A 22,367-nucleotide genomic window follows, 5' to 3' on the forward strand; every position below is an offset into this window, starting at 1 on the left:
AGAGCTTCATGAATCTCCTAGAAACCTTGGGCTTCAGACGCAACTTGTGCTGGAATTAGTTATCACACACCAATATGCCACAGACTGCACAGTTTATGAAGGGTGCTCATGTGCCAAGAAATTCTCACACCATGAAAATGAGGACTGTGCCAAGCAAGGAAGCTTGCACCCAGCAGTCTTTGAATTGATTATTATATATAAACTTCCATGTGCACAGGACTTCTGAATCTTTAATGCAAGGTCTGAGAAAAATCACGAATATTCTTGCAAAAGAAATCACAACTCAAATGGAGAAATAGCAATATTAATGTCTAACATTCATGTCACCAGCTATATTCGAATAAACACCAAAGAAGGGAAGATTCTTAATGAGAAAATAGCTACGTTCCCGCCCAAAAAGGACAAGTTTTGGAAAGGGGGACATCTCCCCCAGTCCCCCTTTTCTAAAAATTTCCAGAAAACGTCCCGAAAACTTGGGGAGGTAGGAATTTTTTTTTTGGGACATCCATATGTCCCAAGGATGGTTGGGGACGCCTTGGGATGCATGGAAGTCCCTAGGACGGCTGGGACAACATCAACACTTATAAAATATTTTTTTTTGTTAATTTTAAAGTGGGCCGCTCCTTCCAAGGTCACCCTAACATGCTTATTACTGTTTGGTAGTCAATTCCTGCTATTTGAGGCCCTCTAATTAGTATTTGACAACATTATGTTAAGAGTCATGGAATTAATATTGCTGTTATAGTCATGCTACACACTCAGAATTATATAGAAGAGTGTTTGCAAGGTGCTGGGAAAGTCTGAAAAGTGCATTATAGACCTGGAACATGCATCCTTATGTCATTTTCTTGCAATACATTAGTGCCAGGTTGGTCTTGGGTTGATTTGGGTCCTTTGTGGAAGATATGGTGAATATTGGAAGTTGCATCAAGATATTGTCTTACTGTAACAAATTTATATCATGATCAGAACTGTATAGAGGACCTTTTTGTATAATAATAATATCAGTCCACTTACAATGAATTGGAAGTGTAGTTTCAAAATTAAATGATGGTAGTATGTTTCAATTTGGAAGGTTGGTTATTGTTCTTGTTGCTATTGAAAATTAATTTTAAATTATGTTCTTGGGTATATTTCAAATTATTATGTTATTATTATTTTAATATTACATGCGCATTGACAATAATTCCAAGTTATGAATGCATTATAGCATATTGAGCATTAAGTTTGATTATTGAAATGTTGTAGGTTAAGGTTCTATGATGTTTAAATGACATAGTTTATCCATGTCTTCATATGAATGTAATGTATATATGCAAATTTTCCTATATATTTTGTATTTTTCCTATATATATAGCCTTCCCCATTTGTTGTCCCCAAAATTGACAAATTTTTTTGCCATCCTAGAAAACCATCCCACCGTCCCCTGCCGTCCCCGTCCTAGAAACCCGGGGGAACATAGGAAAATAGGTGTGTGGCAGCACTTGCTAGATCTGGCATCTGCAATGACTATCCATGTTTATGCCTGTAGCAATGATTTCAACTCCAAAAAGTTTATGCGAGCCAAATTTATTCATTCCATAATGCATCAAACTATATAAATTAAGTGTACCAAATAACCATATTCTATTATTTGCAAGTTTCCATCAGCATTAATCTCCATAAAGCCCATTTTGCCCATCAATAATGTGTTTTGGCTCCAAACTGAATCCTTGTGTAATTCCAAAATCTCCAATTTATGCCAAAGAAAATAATTCTTTCCCAAGCAAAATAATATTATCAGGATATAGGATTTCGGGGCCCCTTCAACACCTGGATCATCTCTTGTCGCCATTTTCTTTAGGGTTTTGGGGCCCCTTCAAAACCTGGTTTTGCTTTATTATTTCAAAGGATCTCTTTACAAAAAATCTATTCCAGCTTTTAACATTATTTGCTGAGGCACCATCATAATATTATAGATATGGATACCAAGGTATCAGCGAATCTTCTTCATTCTGCAATTTTGTTTCTGAAATAGACTTAAAAAAATTTAAACACCAGCTAGGGTGGCATCTATCACCACCAGAACTGATCTTCCCAAGAGGTTTTTTGTCCTCAAGAGGCTGAGTTGGATCAGACTTAAACTCCAGAACTGCAAGGGTTTCAAGCAAAGAAAATAATGTTATAACCCTTCTGAGAAACTCTTCAAGTTCACATTCCCCTCCCTTTTTTATATTTCCCCTATCTTTGTAATTTTAGACTTCAAATAGGAAAATAATAGAGTGGTCCTTTAATAATTTCTTACAGACATAGAAGAGATCACTTAAACTTAGGAATCAATTGCTTCACGACCTTAATAAATTATCAATATTAATCAATGACTATATATGCTTAATTGTTCAATTATATTCCAAAGTTTAAATAAAGGAGACTCGTTTCAGTGGACTCAATCCTTATCATCCAACTTTATGCAAGTGTCAAGTCTACTAATCTGCTTGTTATGTTCCTATTTACAATGGTCATTTCTATCGCATGGTATTGCTAATTTTGGTATCTAATTTGTGGATTTGTCATAGGTGGATGTTCTTTTGTTAAAAATTAAATTTATTTTCCATGCTTCCCTTTGTCAAAATTTATGAGATTTTGCCATGAATAATTCATACGTAGTCTTTGGTTTCACCAAAACCAGAAGTCACATAAGGTTCTCATTGCATGTAAACATGAACATTTATTTTTATGGACTATTTCATCACAATTGTGGACTTGAAATAATTTTGAACTGGCATAGGTCATAAACATGACCCCTCTAGAGGGGTGAGATTAAATTAGAAACTTTATAGCTTTTGTTATGATGGAAAACCCTTTCTTGTGAAGGTTTAGTACAATCTCGTGTGGAATTCGAAGCAGAATGGTGTGTGTGCATTATCTCCTTTCATATTAAGTTTTTGGTAACCTTAAACATCCCTCTTTCATGGAATTTTATCCAAAGACAATTGAATATTTGCTCATAAATCTCACTTACACACTTGACAGTAGGTTTGTAATCTTTTACACTTGTGCCAACCATCTGATTTCTCAGTCTCTTAATGAGATCTTACATGTATAGGTTACTGCCAACAAGAAGTCCCCTGTGAACATCAAATCCTTGCCAAAAGAGAGCAGTTCCAGTGTTCAACCTTCTAAAGCAGCAATTGTGGATGAACCAGCAAAGTCAACAAGAAGTTCAATTTCCAAAAAATCTACTAAAGCATCATCTGATGCCAACATCCCTTGCAATTTAGTCAAGGCAGTTATTAATAATAAAAAATGGACTGACGGCAGCATTTCATGGGCTACACTCAACCCAACTCTTGTAAAACTTGGAAAGGTAGGTGTTTTTTAAATCCCGGTGAGCTAATGCATTGTGGTTCTGTTAAGGTTTGGTGATGAAATATGCAAAAGTGCCTTGATGCAGTGATTCAATTATAATAATTAATTTTCAGAATTCTCTTGGACTCCGAGATGGAGCACTTGTGGCTGCAGTGGAGGCTCTACAAGAATCTTCAGCAACGGAGAGCGTGATCCGATGTTTGAGGTATCTACTTTTGTACAGTAGAAGTGATGCAATATGATGTTACGTTTTCCTACTACATTAGCTGTGCAATTCTTTTGTTGCGTAATTCAATTATATATTCTGCCCACTCAGCTGACTTCCCTTTTGTCTCCCAAGCACCATGCCTACATTGTTTGCTACAATATAACTTATTAACTTGAATAAATGGAATACATGTTGATTGGAGATTTTGAATTGTCCAGTTTAAACCACCTTAAGAGAAAAAAGCATGACCCCAGTTTATAGTTTTAATTTAAATCAGCACTTTCATTCCAGCGTTTAGTTTTATTGTATTACTATCAACTGTTAACACGGTTTATGAGCAAGGAAAGTAAGGAAACCTATCATTGACAAGAAGAAATCATAAATGTACATTGTATACTTTCTATGTATCATATGTAACCAAGTTTTTTTATTGAAAGTTTCAATTGCCAAATTCAAGGATGTTTAAGACCAATAATAATATACTTCACATTGATAAAGCATTCTATAAATAATAGTTTGTTTTCGTACAAGGATTACATATACTTGTATGATTCTCTAGTTATAATATTTAATCCATCTATAGCTGTAGGTTAAGCATCAGAATATTGAACAGTAAATATATTTATTCAATTTCCATATGGCAATGTTTTCTTGTATTTTTGTAGATAGGCATGAAACTTTTTTTATTCCATTAAATTTAGTTTTCTATCCATACAGCTGTCTGTGTCCTTGATTTATATGAAACAGTAATTCCTTTTATAGCTATTTATCGATTTTTGAACAGAGACTGACTGCCACTGTGGTGGCTGAGTTGTGACTACTTTGCAATGGTAACAGAATTTTTTTTCCTGATTTTCTATAAATTTTTATGCTATCTTCTACAACATTTTGGGGATGGGGACAGGGGGATGTGTTTCCGGGGCGTTCCTTAATGGGCCAAAAATAAGGGGCGACAGTATACAAATTTTTAAAATGCATGTGTGTATATATTTATGTTTTTTTTGAAAATATATTAAGATATTATAGATTGAAGGAAAGAGAGAGATACATGTCAATAATTGATAACAAGTCAAGATGCAAATAAATCATGGATTCATGAGTTACAACAGTAGTAAAACAACATGAATGATAATAGCAGCAATATAAATCAATATAACAGCATTTTAGTCTCAAACATCAAAACCATGGTCTATTGATACAAATATCCAAATCAAAATGTCTCAAACATGAAACTGAGCCTCATTCTAGCTATCAATATGCAAAGTCTTACAATCATTTGAGTCACTATCTCCCTCTGGTAGAAGTGGATCATATAATTGTAGCCCGAATAGTCTTGCTTGTTTAAAGTGGATCTTTCAATTTAATATATACAATTTGATTTTTAATTTTTTTTTTAAGTTCAAATTTTAAACATATTGAATCATGATTTGCTTTGCTGTTTTTTCCCATGCCAAACTTAATTTGACTTTTTCCATATGTGGACATGAATTCGAACCTTGTGGGTCCCACATTGCTGCTTTTGCGAAGAGAATTTAAAGAAAGTGTTTTTTTTAATGCCAAAAATAATCCGAATATGTAGGGGACACTTCTTTTTTTTCCTAGGGAAGGATAGGGGATGTTTGGGCATTCCCTAGGTGTTTCGAGGACGGCTATCCGTCCCCAAATGTTAGGGGACATTTCCTGCAATTTTTTGAAATTGGGGATCACTGGTAGACATTTCCTTTTAGTCCCATTGTCCCCTGGGGCACATCCCATGTAACCTAGGACTTATGAAAACTTTTATGATGAAATATTAAGATACAATCTTGGACTCTTGTATTGGTATCAATATGAGGAAGTGGAGCCAAAATTGCTATGAAGTGCAACACTGGGAAGAGGATTGGATGAAATGAAAACCATTTAGAATGTCAATGTCAACTCCTTAACTGACTACAACATTACATGGATCTAGGAGATCAAAGTCAGCTTATTGTCCTGGGATCTACCCTAGCGCTTGAAAGAAGCTTGTGAAGAGACTCTAGTAACACCTCTTGAGCATTGAGCTTGTAGAGGTGGTTGAGCTTAGTGGTTGCTTTGTTGCCCATGGAGAGACTAGTAACACCTCTAGAGCATTGAGCTTGTAGAGGTGGTTGAGAACAGAGGCTGCTTTGTCATTATTCACATGAATATATTTTAATTTTAATTTTCTATTGATCAAGGCTTTTTTATAATTGGCATTCTTTTATTTCCTTTTCTTATTTAAGGTAAGCACTGTCATGTTTGAGGGGCAGCTCTCATATGTCAAATGTCAAGAAAAAATTGCAGAAAATCTATAGTGCCAAACACTATGGTGATCAAAGATGCATCAAGTACATCATGCCCTCGATGAACTCATGATCCTCTCTATTTGAACTACGCAAAATTGTTTCCCATATTAACTAATAAATTTCCCGAAGGTGCCAAGGAATATACTCTCCAAGCCCTCGCAATACAATTGGAGAGCTTGAGAGGAGATCACATTGCTTCTTACTACAACAGCATTAAAAATACTTGCTAAGCTTGTAAAGGAGACACATGCTAGCATCTCATCAATTTCCTCTAGTATGGGTGTTGTATAACATCTACAACATGATTGGTGGCCACTAGTCCCCATGACTTGCACCCCATTATTTGGACTATATTGGTGAAAAGCAACTTGTAAACCTTCCCATCGTGCAGGTGTGTCATACTCTAGGTTTCCTCACCAATAATTTATTTTGTCGCCTTTTAGAGTCTTGTTTGAGTCCACCTTGAAAATTCTTCAGATTTGTTCATTTGGAGTTTCCTCCGCGAATTGACAATCAAAAGGTTCAGAAAGCTACCTCACCATACGCTGGAAGATGAAGACCATTGACCTATAGAGGCATTTCAATTGGAGAACCATCCCAAGGAAAAATCTTAAGCAGATTTGAACCAATCACCGCCTTTTGTCAACACCTTCCTTAGAGATGTCATTGAGATATATTCTTCGTTAAAGACAATCATGTGGTGTGTAGAAGGTATTGCCTATAAAATGATTCTTGTCTTGCTCTCCGTGAAGAACCATTACAACCATCTATTGTAGTCTCCAAGATGTGCGTCATGCACACAAAGCTTCCAGAGGTGCACTCCATTATAAACCCACCAAATGCATGGTGTCTGATCCTATAAAGTTACTTTGTCCATTGTCTAATCCTAGAGTCATCCAATACAATGTCACTTACGCCTTCCCATCTATCAAGGGGGACAAGTTCACAATTTTCAGAATGTCTTCCAACACTTACACATGTGCTGCAGTGACCACAGTCCTATTAACCTCCCAATAGATGTGTCCGATAGAGAACTCCAAGCTTTCTAGAACCCCTATGTCTTGCAAACTCCTTGTTGGAGCTTCCAATTCAGTGTTGACAATTTCCTTATTGCATTCACCCAAATCATGAAGTTTCCTTCCATGTCCACTTACAAGACATTCCATCAATCCACAAATCAAAGCCTACATAACAGCTTTGTTGTTCATACCATAGTTTTCAAACTCTCTGAGTACTCGCCAAGTTGCCAAGTACTCTATTTTTTCTACTAGGCAATTACTCAAGTTTAACTCTCACATTTTAATAGTTGCAAAAAACGATGGGTAGAAATGTCGATGCAAGTAAAAGGCTGGTTACATGTATTTTTCACATGCTGTTTTTGCAATAAAACCATGCATCTTATCTTTCAAGATGTCAATTTGCAATTTAATACATTATATAATTGGATTTTACAAAAAAAATATAATGTTTCTTTAAGAGATTTAAATTTCTAGTTCTTTCTAAGTTGCCAAGTTTTCGTTGAGTTTTTGCCGAGTTGAAAATTTTGGGCTTGCCCAGTATTCTCCGAGTCGGAGTCTGCAAACTATGGTTCATACATCGGCATGTCAAATAACACATTTTTATGTATCTTATATCAGAGTTAAAACAACTGTTTTGATAATTTACTAACTTCTAATTATGTGTGGAGGCTAGTGGGTTGAATCGCTAAATAAATCAGTTTCCAAGAGATAAAGCACAAGATTTATAAGGCTTGAAAAGAGAAGAAGAGAAAAACCACTGCAAGGAAACTTTACCATAGAGTAACCCGGTATCACGAATAGATATGCTTTAATAGTTCAAGGCTGTTGTGGGTCAGGTGTTCTGGTAGTAGGTGTACAATATTGAACTTTGCATTTGTAAAATATTATTTGGTAAATTAGGCATCAGCTCAATTTTGGGACAGATGGATCTTCCCAAATGTGCTTTGCACAAGCATGAACATAAATTCCAGCAGGTACCAAGCAGTAACTGTAAACATTGGCAAAAGACAGTGATAACTGATAAGCCTTGTCAGTTTTATAGTGCTGGAAGAGAATATCGCAATTCCATATGTAACATCTCCAGCAATAGTCAGGATCAAGGACTCCTAGTTTGTGCAAGAGTTTTTTCTGACAAGAGTCTGGAATCTCTTTATGAGTATATTGAGTTGGAAATGTGCTCAGGGCTTATATTACATGTTTTTTTAACAGTATGTAAAGAAAATAATCACCAAATTTTCTTGCTTTTGTGAATTGAATACAAAGCATTAATCCATGACAGTGCTGTCAAAAGTAGGTTATTAAAAGAGACCACCAAAGAGAATCATTAACTAATATTAGTAATAATTCTTTGTTCTCAAATGTGCTAAAGTTGAGGCTCTACTGCTTCCTTTTCTTTCCAAATTCCTTTGGCTGCACGTGTGCCTTATATTTTGACAGAAAGAAGGGCTCAAACAAGGGAGCAATATGTCAATCTTTATCTGTATTTTCGTTCTAGGGTTTATTGAATTATTACAGTATTTGAGACAAATTTCTAAATGCTTTAAAGTTTAAAGTCCTCATTATTTCAGTGATCCATTCTTAACAAAGAGCTGAACCTTTCCTGCACATATTGAGATTCTGACAAAACCATGTTTATTATGGGATGTAGCAGATATGCAAGACGATTCTGACAAAACCGGGTTTGTTATGGGATGCAGAAGGTATGCAAGACAATGGAGTGAAAACCTTTAGCATTACGTGAATTCATGTAGAGGAGAAGACAGAATCAAGTATTTCTGCAAGCTGTTTGCTCAGCTCCACTTGACCCTAAAGTATAAACTCTTTTCTGAGGACAAGCAGAATTAAATTCATAAAGCTGAATGAGTTGGTCAAAATTTATCTTGATATTGGGTGATAAGTTTGTTTCTTCAAATTAGCAGACCTTGAGCATGAATAGCATTGCCACATCATAGTTCACAAAAGGTAAACAAAAATGTCCTTTGGTGGAATTACAAAAACACAACTTTGTGTTTTCAGGGACTTTTCAACCATGAAAATCCCAAAAAGCTTAGGACTATCAACTAACATTGTTACAGTCTTACAGAAACACAAGTTTCCACTGATGAAGATCTCAAGCAGCCTAGGATCATGACCTGATCATAGCATATTCTTGAAAAAGATTTGGTGAAGAATGTTTTCTATTAAGGCATGGTCCATGTAGTAGGCTAGCTACTAGAATAGAAATAGAAACTGCAAATTTACTGTTATCAATCATGACATGGCATGCAGGTTGACTTTTTCATTGCTAAAATATTTATTAGTTTTTTGAAACAAATGGTCATACAAGTTTTGCCTGATAAAAATCACCATCAGTAATCAAATAGCGCTTTCCTTCATTTTTTGGTTTGGAAAAAAGCTATGTTCCCCCGAGTTTTCGGTACGGGGACGGTGGGACAGGTTTCTAGGACGGCAATTTTGGGGACGAGGGGGGACAGCAAATGGGGACGGCTATATATATATTTTAAAATATACATTGAATTTTGCAAATATACATGTCATTCATATGAAACTAAGCACAAAGCATGTCATTTAAGCATTATAGAACCATAACATACAACATTTGAATGCCATCTAAGAAATAATATCCGATTTTAGTAACCAATTGTCAAAATGCATATCAATATCAATGAACATTGAACAATGAACATTAACAATTGTCAATATCATAATGTCATAACGATAAACATGATTCGTCTGAAAATCAAAATCAAAATATGCCCAAAGCTATAGGCCCAAAGGGTAGAGGGCTGCCATAAAGTAATAAGTATCAATGTATCATAATCATGTTCATGTTCAACATAAAAAACAAAACATAGAAAAATGAAGTAGACTGCTGCTCCGATTCTTCCTCTACTGCCATGGCATCAAAATTAGAGTCCTCACTATCATTCTCCACAAGAAGCGTAGTCTCAATCTAATGGAACCCCAACTAATCTTGGTGTTGTGTCATTCTCATCTATTTGGGTCACATCCTCAGGCTCAACATCCCAGCAGAAAGCTGTTGTCTGCCTATACTTTGGAGTCTGACAATCGACAAGTTGAAGAGTATGATGCACTGTCACTAGCTTCTTCACTCTTTTAGAGGTAAGTCTATTCCTTTTGATAGAGTGGATATATGAATATGTGGACCAATTCCTTTCTGCAGCTAAGGAACTAGCAACCTGTGCAAGGAGGCGATTGGCAAGTATTTTTAACTTAGGTGTATTTCTCCCATTGCAGGTCCACCATCCAATAGGATTTCTCTATGCCAAAACAACTCTATCCAACCTTGCTTGTGGCTTACCCAAGTTTGGGCCACGAAGGTTGGTGAAGTCAAGGAACTATGCACGAAAAGTGGATGCATCTTGAGTTAAATACATCTTATCAATTGCTCTTGTGAAGCCATCCAAAACCTCAAGATCATCACATGGGAGGCCCCTTCCACACAACTGTGCATACCATTTGGGATTTAGAGGAAATGCTGCCATATGAAGCGGGGTATTCATCATGTTCCACCTCCGCGTCACGATAGGCCTAATATACTCCTCATAAAACCTCAATGTAGGATCCTTTGTTGCAACAATTCTCTTCATCTTCCCCAACATGCTATCAATAGTCTCATAGATCTCTCCCAAACTAGGAGTGTCAGTATCAACATATCTAATGACATCTACAATGGGTGCTATAATAGAGCAAATATATCTACAAGAATTAAAATCAGAATTAGAATTTTAAGAATTTTAAGACTATTAGTAGAAAAATCAGCAAGCAAAAGACTAATAGTAAATTTAAAAATCAGCAACTTACTTCATTGTGGACCACCAACTCTCATCAAGGATCCTTTGCCTCACCGCTTTTCCTTCAAAGGACTTAGAATTAGACCATTGTCCCCACTCTGGATTCACCACCATCAATTGAAGGGCCTCATACACCTCAATCATCCTCTCCATCAAGATGAAATATGTGCAATACCTATACCAACAATTATAAATTAAAATATTAATAAATTTTAACTTAAACATTAATGATTAAAATTTAAAACTAAAAGCATCACATGTAAGTAAACTTATAAATAATTTTTAAAAATAATTTAAAGTTAAAACAAACTAAAAGTAAACTATAATTAAAATGGACATACCTTGTCTTGGCTGGTTTGAGGAACTCCTTCGTAGAGGACCTAAATAGAGTAAGTGAAGTGTGGTGGTTGCAAATAAACATTTGCACTTCTCTAGCTTCTAGCACCGCCTGTTTCATTTATTCAATCTTCCCTATGTCTTTCAATGCATTGTTCAAAGAATGAACACAAGAAGGGGTCCAAAAGATGTGTCTATAAGCGCCCTCTATCATCAAACCAACTAATTTGCACATAGGTGCAGAATTTGTGATAACCTGTACAACACTGACGACCCAATCTCCTCTATGGCATCTCTCAAAATGAGTAACTAGAATTCTGCATCCTTCTTTCCTAAGCAATCTACGACTTTCAAAAATAAGAGCCAGCTGGGGATGTGACAATGATATTGATGAGTGGCCGATGTCTAACATCGGTCCACCCATCCATCACAATAGAGCAACCCATCCTAACCCAAGTGCGTATCATATCCTCAAATAACAAAGCAACCTTTGAGTACTCTTCATCTAGGATGGTGGTTCGTAGCTTATGCTCACTAGGGGGTACAAATTAGGAATTCATGCTCAAAATATCTTTCACTATTTGTTTATAATAAGTGGAATGGGCTGCATTATATGGGATACCATTAGCAACAAAGAATCTACCAATGGATGCCTCACAGTTTTCCTTTTCCTGTGCATTAAACATACTCTCCACCGAGCCTTTCTCACCAGTACTCATCTTTCTCTTCCCTCTAGACTCAGTAGGGCTGCCACTGGTACCAATGGCGGATGACATATGCCTAGATGATTGTGAGGGAATAGATGGTGATGTTACTGTCGAATTTTGCCCCTCCATTTCAGCCTTTAAGTGCAATCTTTGGCATTCTAATTTTTGTTCATCAGTCAAGTTAGGACAAGCTTTGACTCCTTGGCATGAAAGACCTAAAAGTGTGACTTCACTCTTGTATAGCTGCCCCTAAAATCATCAAGACAAACATGACAATCCCACACCCTCGTCCCTCCCAAATTCTTTTTATCTTTTTCCCGAGGTGTGACATATTGGAGAAGAGGTTATTTCCTATTGAAAGGACCTTTTGCAAAATTCTTCATAATGGTGGAAGGGCATTTAAACAAATCAGATTTAGGATCAAGTATTTTTCTAGTCTCACTACTAGCAACATCAACCCCAACTACATTTTCTTCTTCACTACTACTACTTGTACTTCCACTGCTACTCATTGTGCTTTGTTTTGACTCTTGAGGTTTAAGCATGCAATAGATATATGAGCTGAAACAATGAAAAAATAATAATAAAATCAGACTTTGCAAGCTGCAAATCTATTTAAAAAATGATAGATGGAAGCATAAAGAGTTTCATACTTGGTGCACAAAATAGAAGATCAAACCCTTGGTCAAACTCTTGGAAGCAAAAATATCACCTCCTCTTCTTGCAAAATGAAAACTCCAGCCAGCTGCAACACAAAATAAAGACCAAACAAATGAGAAAACAACTAAAATGTGTTGAGTTTAAACCATTTAGGGCATTTGGAGGGGTGGGGCCCACTGGCTGACCAACTTGGAGGCTTTAAAGTATTTTTTAATGTTAACTTTCATTAATTTTTTGCAAACAAAAAAGGAGGATGGCTGGTTGTACTCGGTACGGTCTGGAGACATCTAGACGTCCCCTTTCTGCACCGGATATGGCGAGCCATCCCCCTTTTTCCCCTCTCGCATCCCCACATTTCCAAAATGTCCCCTGTATTTTTTGATTTTTTGGGGACAGCTGGGGAACATCCCATACCCGTCCCCCCATCCTTGAAACGTCGGGTTTTAGGCCAGGTACGTGTCCCTAGGGAACATAGGAAAAAAGGGTTCGTGGGTTTTTTCGATGGGGATTTTTTTCTGATATTTCCCTAATCCTAACTCCACCCTTCCCTCAGTTTTTCCCTATCCTTATCTGTTTCCTAATTAGCTGGAAAAATCTTTATCTTTTAGTTTGGTGATTTATTTCTAAGAATACCTTGTAGATTGCTTCTTCTGATCTCTTATAGGTAGTGTTGTTCTATCCCAAGAACTACATGTTATCAGGATTTTGATGTTTAAGTTAAAACTCAATATCTTGATTACTTTTAGGATTCTAGAATTATTTTCATTTAAAACAAAGTACTCCTAAAGGTGCATTGTGTGTGGCATGGAATAATTTGTCATGGGATCCAAACTGATTGGCAATAATGGCGTGGCGGGGTCTTTGCTATGGAGCATAACAAAAATCATAGCAGAGCCCCTATAAGGTTGATATATTTTTGGTTGCAAATATTTTGACCCCCAAGAATGCCAAGGAAAAACTGAGAATAAGATGGCCAAAGAACCTTACTGCTTCTCCCCAATCTACTTCTAGCACTTTTAACCTGTTGATAATGTCTACTCTCACTTTATCTTTGAGAGGCTGTCACCTCGGCACAAATCCTTGTAGGGATTTCCTATAGGCCCTAGACTCCCCATTCTGATTGCCTCATTCTTGTAGTCCATGCAGGAGATTGGTGGTACTAAATGCACTTTGGATACCACTACTTTGCAAATGGAGGTGGATAGATTTGTGAGAGGATATTTCTCCTAGCATAGCAATGCTACTTAGATGCCCTTGCATTATCTTCCTCAACAATGTGGCTCTGCTCTTTCATGATTTTGTGACCTTTCTCCTCAATAACATGTAACTACTCCTTCCTAACTGCTCTCTAAGCCACAATGACATGCACATTATTAGTTTCTTCATTAAAAGAGTTAAACTGGCCTTGGATGTTAGGACTCAGGAGAGATTCTAGAGGAAGAGCGTTTCTTCCTTCTTGCACCACAATGCTTGGCCCTTCGCCTTTGGTGTTTCTTGATGAGCAATACTAGATCGTGTATCATTTCTTTCATAGTGACCAACAATGGCGTTCATGATTTCTTCTTTCTAGGCCCTAACAAAGATATTTGATGAAATTTGTATTGTACCTTCTGGTCTTTATCAGCCCTCACTCTGTGAATTTTGTCCCCCACCACATGGCTATATGTATTGGTTTCTTAACCACTTGTGTTGGTTTTGCATTTCTTGATTTTGTTTTTAGTCTTTTTTCTTTTGTTTTCTTTCTTAGGATGCCTTCTTCCTAGATCTGTCTATTGTATACTGATATGTTCTGAAATCTCATACTTATCTCTGGCTAATAGTCACTATACTTGTGTTGTCTGACTGTTCTCCACAATAGACAGTTAAAAAAATTGGAATGTGCATCTACTGGGGAGAGGATGTATTAATTTGTATTGGATCAGGTTGAGGTTATATCTGTAACTATAAATATTACAATGAGATGGCAAGTATGTTTGCATGTCCGCATTTGGTTTGTTTAATAACCTGATACCAAAGTGAAATGGTTGGGCCCATTGGGGGATACAGAAGACCAAAGACACCTTGTAGCTCATAACTCATGGATGCCTTCTTCCTAGATCTTTCTATTGTATTCTGATATATTCTAAAATCCCATCGAGCTACTTTCATTCACTTTTGGACATTTACTTATCTCTGGCTAATAGTGACTAATGTTGTCTGATTGCTCTCCATGGACAGTTAAAAAAAAATTGGATTGTGCATCTACCAGGAAGAGGGATGGGTTAGTTTTGTATTATTTTTTATTGAATCAGGTTGAAGTTCTATCTGGAACTAGAAATATTGTAATAAGTTGGCAAGTATTTTTGCATGCCTGCAATTTGATTTGTTTAATAACCTAATTCTAAAGTGAAATGGTTGGGCCCATTGAGGGATACAAAAGACCAAAGATACCTTGTAGCCTCATAAATATCATAATTCATTGGAAGTTTGTAGAACTATAGACTATTAAAAAATTAATAAGTATTTGTTATCAAATAAATTGCACAAAAGAGGAAGGTAATATATTATGAAATATGCTTAAAATACTTTATAGCTAATGAGAATTATAAGCCACTTTGAGGGGAGCAAAACTCCATAAATCTCTAATAAGAACACAATTCACAATTTGATCATAAAATTAGACTCACTATCTCTTATATATACCCTACTTATGCGTAGGATATCACCCTAGCAGACTTAGATATGACTATGTAGGCCTTAAGACAACCTAAATAACTAAATAGAAATACAATAATGATGGTATGAATTAATTAGAAGTTAAGGTAACCACAAGCTGACTACTCACAAGCTGACTACTCTTAAACCTATGTATGCCCAATGATTAAGGGTGTAGCATGCTCTCATTCCTCAAAGAAGCATTGTTTTTAATGCTAACCAGTATAGATTCTTCCAAATGAACTGTTCATCTTTCCATTTGTTTTCAACTGGTAGAGTCTTCCACTAAATTGGATATTCTTTGAGTGTTCTAGTCCTCAACTTTTTTGTGTGTGTTTGGAGAACTAACTTTGGTTTCAATATGATTCTTTCTTCTTCATCGAGCTCTAGTAATATTGTTTGTGTAGGGATGTTATGCCTGATTACTTTCTTCAAACAAGAAACATGAAGAACTCGATGTATCTTGGTTGTTGGTAGCAACACAAGCTTGTTGGAAACTTCCTATCTTTTGCATGATTTGGTATGAGCCGTAATATATTAGCAACAATTATTTTGTCTTTTTCTCCAATGATATATCCCTATAAGGTTGCAATCCAGACCCAATTGCAAAAATTGAGTTACTACAATGTTGGTCTGCTTGATGCTTTATTCAATTTTTTTTGTCATCGCCAAATTCTTGTAGAGTCTTGAAAGTACTTGTTGTTGATGAAGTTTGTTGTCCCACACAATTTGAACTCCTGGTGACAGCAACAATGATGATCTGATGGAAGGAGAATGCTATCCAGATTCCATATAGTGTCATCAAAGGAGTTTTTTTTTTTCAATCCATGGATGTGTTATACCACGATTCTGCTAGTGGTTACCAATCTACCCAATATTAGGACCGCTTCTCTAATGTGAAACAATGCATATACCCTTCCAAACACTTCACAACCTCAGTTTGCCCATCAAATTGAGAATGGAATAAAGAACTATGAGCCAATTGAGTTCCCAAACATGGGAATAAACCTATCCAAAATTTACTAGTAAAGTTAGGATTATGATCACTAACAATAATCTTAGGCATACCATGTAGCTTTTGTATATGCTCCGAAGATTCTTTTGCTGTTGTACTTGTTGTAAAGGGATGTGATAATGCAATGAAATGGGCATATTTGAGAGGCAATTTGCCACTTCCACGATAACATTCTTACCTTTAGATCTTGGAAGACCTATGATGAAATTCACATTGACCTCATCCTAGCATTGGCTAGGTATAACTAAGGGTCCGTTTGGTTCCTGGAAGATGACAGGAATTGGCTTTTTCAAAACTCGGATTTGAAAATTTGTGCGTTTGTTTCAAAATTTGCAAAATGGAATTAGCATACAAGACTTCCAATTTTGCCTCAAAACCAGGTTTTCCAACTTCCTAAAAAAAGTAGGAATTGAAAATCAAAACCTGGTTTTGTTTTTTAAGGAGTGTAGAAACAATAGATTGGACTAATTTTTGAAATTTGCCTTCAACTCCAAGCTTACACATAAAAAATTGGGTCTTCACATGCATCTTCCGAGTGAAATAAACAGTTTCAGTAAAATCCCAAAAATCGGAATGAAGATATACAAAACCTTGATTTGGCTAAACCAAGGTTTGTAGAAACTGGGTTTTTTAAATTCCACAAACCAAACGGACCCTAAGGGATGTAAGAGAAACAGTGTTTGAATTGTCCCTTTTATTTCTTTGACAAACCAAATATTCAGCCACAAATTTTTAAATACCCCCTTTTTCTTTTTCCCATAAGAAATCTTGCTTGATTTAATGATGTCTTCAAAAATCCTAAATGACTACCTATTGAAGACTCGTGAAGTCTATAGAGAATGTTTTGTTTGAGAGTCAAATTCTTGCATAGGTATAATTGCTTCTTAGAAAAGGTTTGCGCAGAGGGAGAGGGCGTAGAGGAATCCGAGTACAATCCGAGGGCCTTAGCGCCTACCAAGGAGAGTTTTGATCTGCAATCAGAAGACACCTACAAGGCACGGGGTCCACAAGGCACAGGATTAGGACAAGAAATAAGGAGGGAGAAAAGGAAATAAGGACGTGGTCTCTATCAGCTGATCAGTGTAGGGGCAGATTTAGGGGTTTGGTCGGCAGTCTTGGCAACCGGTGGGACCAATCATCCAGTGCTAAAGGCTTTGCTATTACTAGTGGGTCCATATTTGCGGGCTTCCAGATGATGATTTGTCTGCTATGGTGTTCCTCTCTTTCAGTGGGCTCCACTTCGGTTCCATTTGAAGACAACATTATATGCCTCCAATAGGCAGACAGGCAGATCCCAGGTACACCTTTTCCCTTTTTCTTACATCTGATTCTGTACCTGTTCAGGCTTCCTTTGTTACTTCTCCTAGCATTGGTAAATTTACAACGGTAAAACACCATAAAGAATCTATAACAAGGCACCAGCGAGAACAATACGGTCCTCATGGAAGGAACAAACAGGGAAATCACAGAAACATCTGCAGAGAAGATACTTGTACAAGTATCATTGATTGATCAACCAAAGATAAGAGAGGCACAGTTAGAACTAGATGGGTCCACCTTGCAAAACATAGGATCTGACAGTAACAGGGTGGCAAAGAATCAGATAGTCAGGGCACCCGTAACAGCAGAACAACAAACAAGTCTGGGAGAAGCTATGAAACACAATGACATCTCTGGTAACAGTGGTTTGGTCTTGACATACGGGGATCGTTTAATGCACAGCAACATCATCAAGTGGAATCAAGGGAGCTTCCTCATTCTTCCAGGACCCTCAGCCGGACACACGAGTTCATTCAATCTTGGAGGGACAAATGGTAATTTACCCACAAACACTCTAAGCTTCTCACAAGCCAGTGGACCACCCACAGGAGGAAACTACATCTATGTGAATGCCAAACAATATAAAAGAATAATTAGGCGGAGAAAGATACGAAAGTTTAAAAATGCAAAAAGAGGGAAGTTAGCAGCTTTACTTTCGAAACCGATTCCACAAACCCCAGACAATGCAAGGGAGGGAGAACAAAGTCTGAGGCCGACTGAAATCTTTGAAACAATTAAGCGGTTTGATAATATTAGAGATATTAATAGTAAAGGGAAGACAAATAATTCTCAGGTGATAGACACAATGGAGGATGAGCTGCCAAATAATTACAGCCCCACAAGGACACCTATGACGTGGTATCCAGACATCTTTGTGAATGATTTGGTAGCTATGAAGGAAAGGGTGTGGGCACTTGAAGAGAGGAGCCAAATAGAAAGTATCACAATGAAAAGAGTTACTGAGGATAATTGGAAGCTGGCAGCGGAGGTCAAGTCACTTAGAGAACAAATTCAAAAATTGCAATTTAATATGGAAAAAGGAGAGTATGAATTAATATTGTTAAAGAAAGAAGTAGGAGAAAAGAGGACAGCAACAAGTACTACGAGAGAAGGAGAAGCTACGGAAAGAGACAAAAACCCGCAAATGAAAAATATACAAGATGCCATGGCCAATATGGAAATAAAAGAGACTAGAGAACAAATCGAAGAAGTTAGATCATGGGCTAACATAGTAAAGGGGCCAACAAACACTCCTATTGACAACATAGAAAAACAAGTTCGGAGACAGATTAGAGAGGAAAAAGAAAGAAATGAGAAAGCAGCAAATATCATCATCATAGGGCTACAAGACTATGGAGAACAGGAGAAAACAACGGATTTAGTTAAAGACTTCTTTAAAGACCAATTAGACTAGCATGGAACAACCATACAAGCACAAAGAATCGGAAAATGGATTAGAGGAGGCAAAGACAGACATGTTAGAGTGACAACAAGGAATATAGGGGATAAAAACAACATTTTCAGCAAGAGGAAGTTTCTTAGAGGCACACACATATATCTTGATGATGACCTCACCATAATTCAGCAAGAAGAAAGGAGGAAGGAATGGGAAAAAGTGAAGACAACAATAGAAAACGGCAAGTGGGCGTGGCTACAAAATGGAAAAGCCCAAATCAGCGACAAAATCACACGTAATAAATAGGAACTCGGGCCCACCCAGGAACATTTAACTATAGTTAGCTGGAACTGTAGAGGTTATCCTTGGAGAAGAGGACCTGGGTTAGGGCCGATAGCTAAAGATAATGACATTATTATGCTTATTGAGACTCGTGAACATGATGGATGTAGGGTTCCAGATTTTGAAGGGTATAAGAAGGTATCACTGTGGAATGAGAAGATAGATAATGGTAAGGGGCATGGAGGCATCGCCGTTCTAATAAAAGAAACTTGGAGCAGATTTGTAAACTTAGAGAAAGAAGATGTAAACAAGCAGTATATTTGGATAAAAAATAACAGAGAATCGGATTTCTACAAGGGTGGCTGTTTGTTACTTCGCCCCAAAAGGCTCAAAAATGTATAAAAAACATAGATTGGATCAAGAAGACCCGTTCGCTGCACTCAAAAAAGACATAGCAGCCTTTAGCTCTTTAGGGGAAATAATGATAATAGGGGATTTCAATGCTAGAACAGCAAATAGCCAAACTCTCAATCTTAAGGAGAGTTACAATGAAAGCAGAGACCCAGTTTGGTTGGAAGAAGAAGGGACACAAAAATGGGAAAGATCTTCACAAGATAGCATGGGAAAGATTAATCATTTTGGTGCTGAATTATCAAGCTTATGTTGCCTATATAACATGGTCATATGCAATGGTATGGAAAAGTGGCCTAAATCAGGTGGAATCACATGCAAAAGATACAATGGACAAAGTGTTTTTGATTATGTAATATGCTCACAAGACTATGTCGCAAAGATAATTAACTTTGAGATAGAGGATTGCCCCATGGAGCTAAAATTTGATCATAACCCCATCTTGATAAGGGTGGTCACTCATTTTAAAGATCACCATATTGTCCCAAAACCTTTCCAGAAGAGGAAGATGATTCCGATCGGCAAAGTTTTAATGACACAAGAAAACCATGATACTTTCCAAGATTCTCTTTTGCAGCTATCTAGGGTTTCGGGAAACCATCCCAAGTCTAATAAACAACATTTCATGGACAAGGATAATCTTATTCTTACTATCATTAAAGCACTGGAGGAGTGTAAAATATCTAGGGCCACAAGAGAAGCCAAGAACACTTTTCCGGCCAATCCGTGGTTTGATGAGGAGTGCAAAATGACAAAAAGGAATTGGAAAAAGAACATGAACAGAGAAAGTAGAAAGGAGTATGATCAGTTGATTAAAAAGAAGAAAGAAGAGTATGTGAACAAGAGAAGAATCAAGTTGATTAATCTTGGTAAAAACAGCCCCAGAAAGTTTTGGAAAGAGCTTCAGCAAAGAAAAACTTAGATAGAGAACAACATAACAGGAACCAAATGGCTGGAATATGCCAAGACTCTCTACGAGTGTGATCTAGGAGAACGTAGAACCATGGAAACAGAGACTACAGGGGAGTTATTCAGCGAAAAGGATATTATTCAAGGCATAAGGAGGTTAGCTATTGGTAAAGTGCAAGATATAGATGGTCTACAAGCTGAATACTTAAAATGGGGTGCTGAAACCCTCACACCACACATCACTAAGATTTTCAACAGTGTCAATAGAGAAGGTTTCCCTGTAAAATGAACAACAAGTCTGGTGATCCCACTCCACAAAAGTGGAGATATAAACAATCCTTCTAATTACCGAACCATCATAATCAATCCACTATTTGGCAAGTTATTTGGCAGCTTGGTAGAACAAAAAATCAGCAACTGGGCTGAAACAAAAGGCAAACGTGCAAAAGGGCAAGCAAGCTTTAGACCGAAACACTCTACTATAGATCACGGCATCACTCTCAGACACTTGATAGAGAAAGTTTGGGACACTCCGGGGAACGAGGCTTTTTGTTGTTTCGTGGACTTTAAAAAAGCATTCGACACAGTGCCACGTAATAAATTATGGGATAGAATGGAAGAGTTGGAAGTTCCTAAAGAATAGGTCAGCGGTTTACAGATTATATGAGCAGGTCAAAGCTAAAATTAGAACGACAAAAGGGCTATCAGAAGATTTTGACAGCAACATCAGGGTTAAGCAAGGGTGTCCGCTATCTCCAACATTATTCGGGCTCTATATTGACAAGTTATAAGAGTGGATAAACAAGACCAATGGTGAGGGGGTGTAGCTGGCCCACTTTGTGATAAGATTGCTCTTATATGCAGATGATCTCATAATTCTTGCTAGAACAGCTAAAGGTTTGAAAGAGCACTTGAAAGCACTAGAATTTTTTTGTCATGAAGTAGGAATGCAAGTTAACACTAGCAAAACCAAAATTATGATCTTCTCACTGAAAAAGAATAGGGGCATACAAGAGGAGTTTCTGTTTGAAAATAGCTCCCTTGAGATTGTGGAAGAGTACAAATACTTGGGCATCGATTTTCATAACAAACTCAATTGGGATAATTGCAGATCGAAAAGGATTCAAGGGGGCTAGAAGGCGTTATACTCTTTACAAAACAAGTGCAGGAACATAGAATTATGGGATTGGACGATCATGAAAACTCTTTTTGGTTTGCTGGCCACTCCGGTTATTCTGTACGGATGTGAAGTGTGGGGAGGTAGTATGTCCGAACAGAAATGGCGGCAAGTAGAAAGAATTCAAAAACACTTCATCACATGTAATTTTAAAGTCAAGACCACAGTTTCGTATGAGATCCTTTTGGTGGAGGTAGGTTCCTTTCCATTAGAAGCCGTCGCATTGGTCCGGATGCTAAGCTATTTAAAGAAAACCCAAGGTCTGGAAACACATCGTTGGCCCAAGTTGGTCATAGAGGAAAAACTTGTGAGGCAGAAAAGCACATGGATGAAGCAAAATGACAAATGGATGCGAAAATGGGATATCAACATCCAAACTTGCCCGGATAACATTAAAGAAATAAAGAAGTTTGTCAATGAAAAATTTCGCAATATTCTGCGGACAAGACACATAGGGTGGAAAAAATCTTATTACATTAAAGAATTTAATCCCACTTCTAGTCATGATGAAAAGGCCTATATAAGAGCACCTATTAACTGGAAAGCAAAAATGTTGATGGCACAACTTAGAACTAGTTCACATTAGTTGCGATGTGAAACTGGTAGATGGCAAGTTCCAAAGGAACAGTGGGCAGACAAAACATGTTTATTTTGTAATATGGGAACAGTTGAGACAAAGCAGCACTTTGTCAAGGAGTGCCTAGCTTACAATGACATCAGGTCTGGTTATACAAAAATACTGCAGAACAAGGACTTCAACTATT

The 22,367-nt window shown here is 37.1% G+C and overlaps 1 protein-coding gene across 2 annotated transcripts in view; it reads left to right on the forward strand.

Annotated features, from left to right (window-relative positions):
• Positions 1 to 22,367, forward strand: part of LOC149550680 (GPI-anchored adhesin-like protein, putative (DUF936)) — a 38,267-nt gene that overhangs the window by 3,016 nt on the left and 12,884 nt on the right. For both annotated transcript variants that reach the window (XM_089786241.1, XM_089786242.1), the window contains 2 exons: positions 3,086 to 3,346; positions 3,462 to 3,553. In XM_089786241.1, coding sequence (XP_089642367.1) covers positions 3,086 to 3,346; positions 3,462 to 3,553 — 353 coding nt within the window. The remainder of the gene's footprint in view (positions 1 to 3,085; positions 3,347 to 3,461; positions 3,554 to 22,367) is intronic.

Source organism: Cupressus sempervirens, chromosome 6 (genome assembly GCF_028749045.1).
Source record: "Cupressus sempervirens isolate cs-2001-9-10 chromosome 6, ASM2874904v1, whole genome shotgun sequence".
NCBI classification, from domain to species: domain Eukaryota; kingdom Viridiplantae; phylum Streptophyta; class Pinopsida; order Cupressales; family Cupressaceae; genus Cupressus; species Cupressus sempervirens.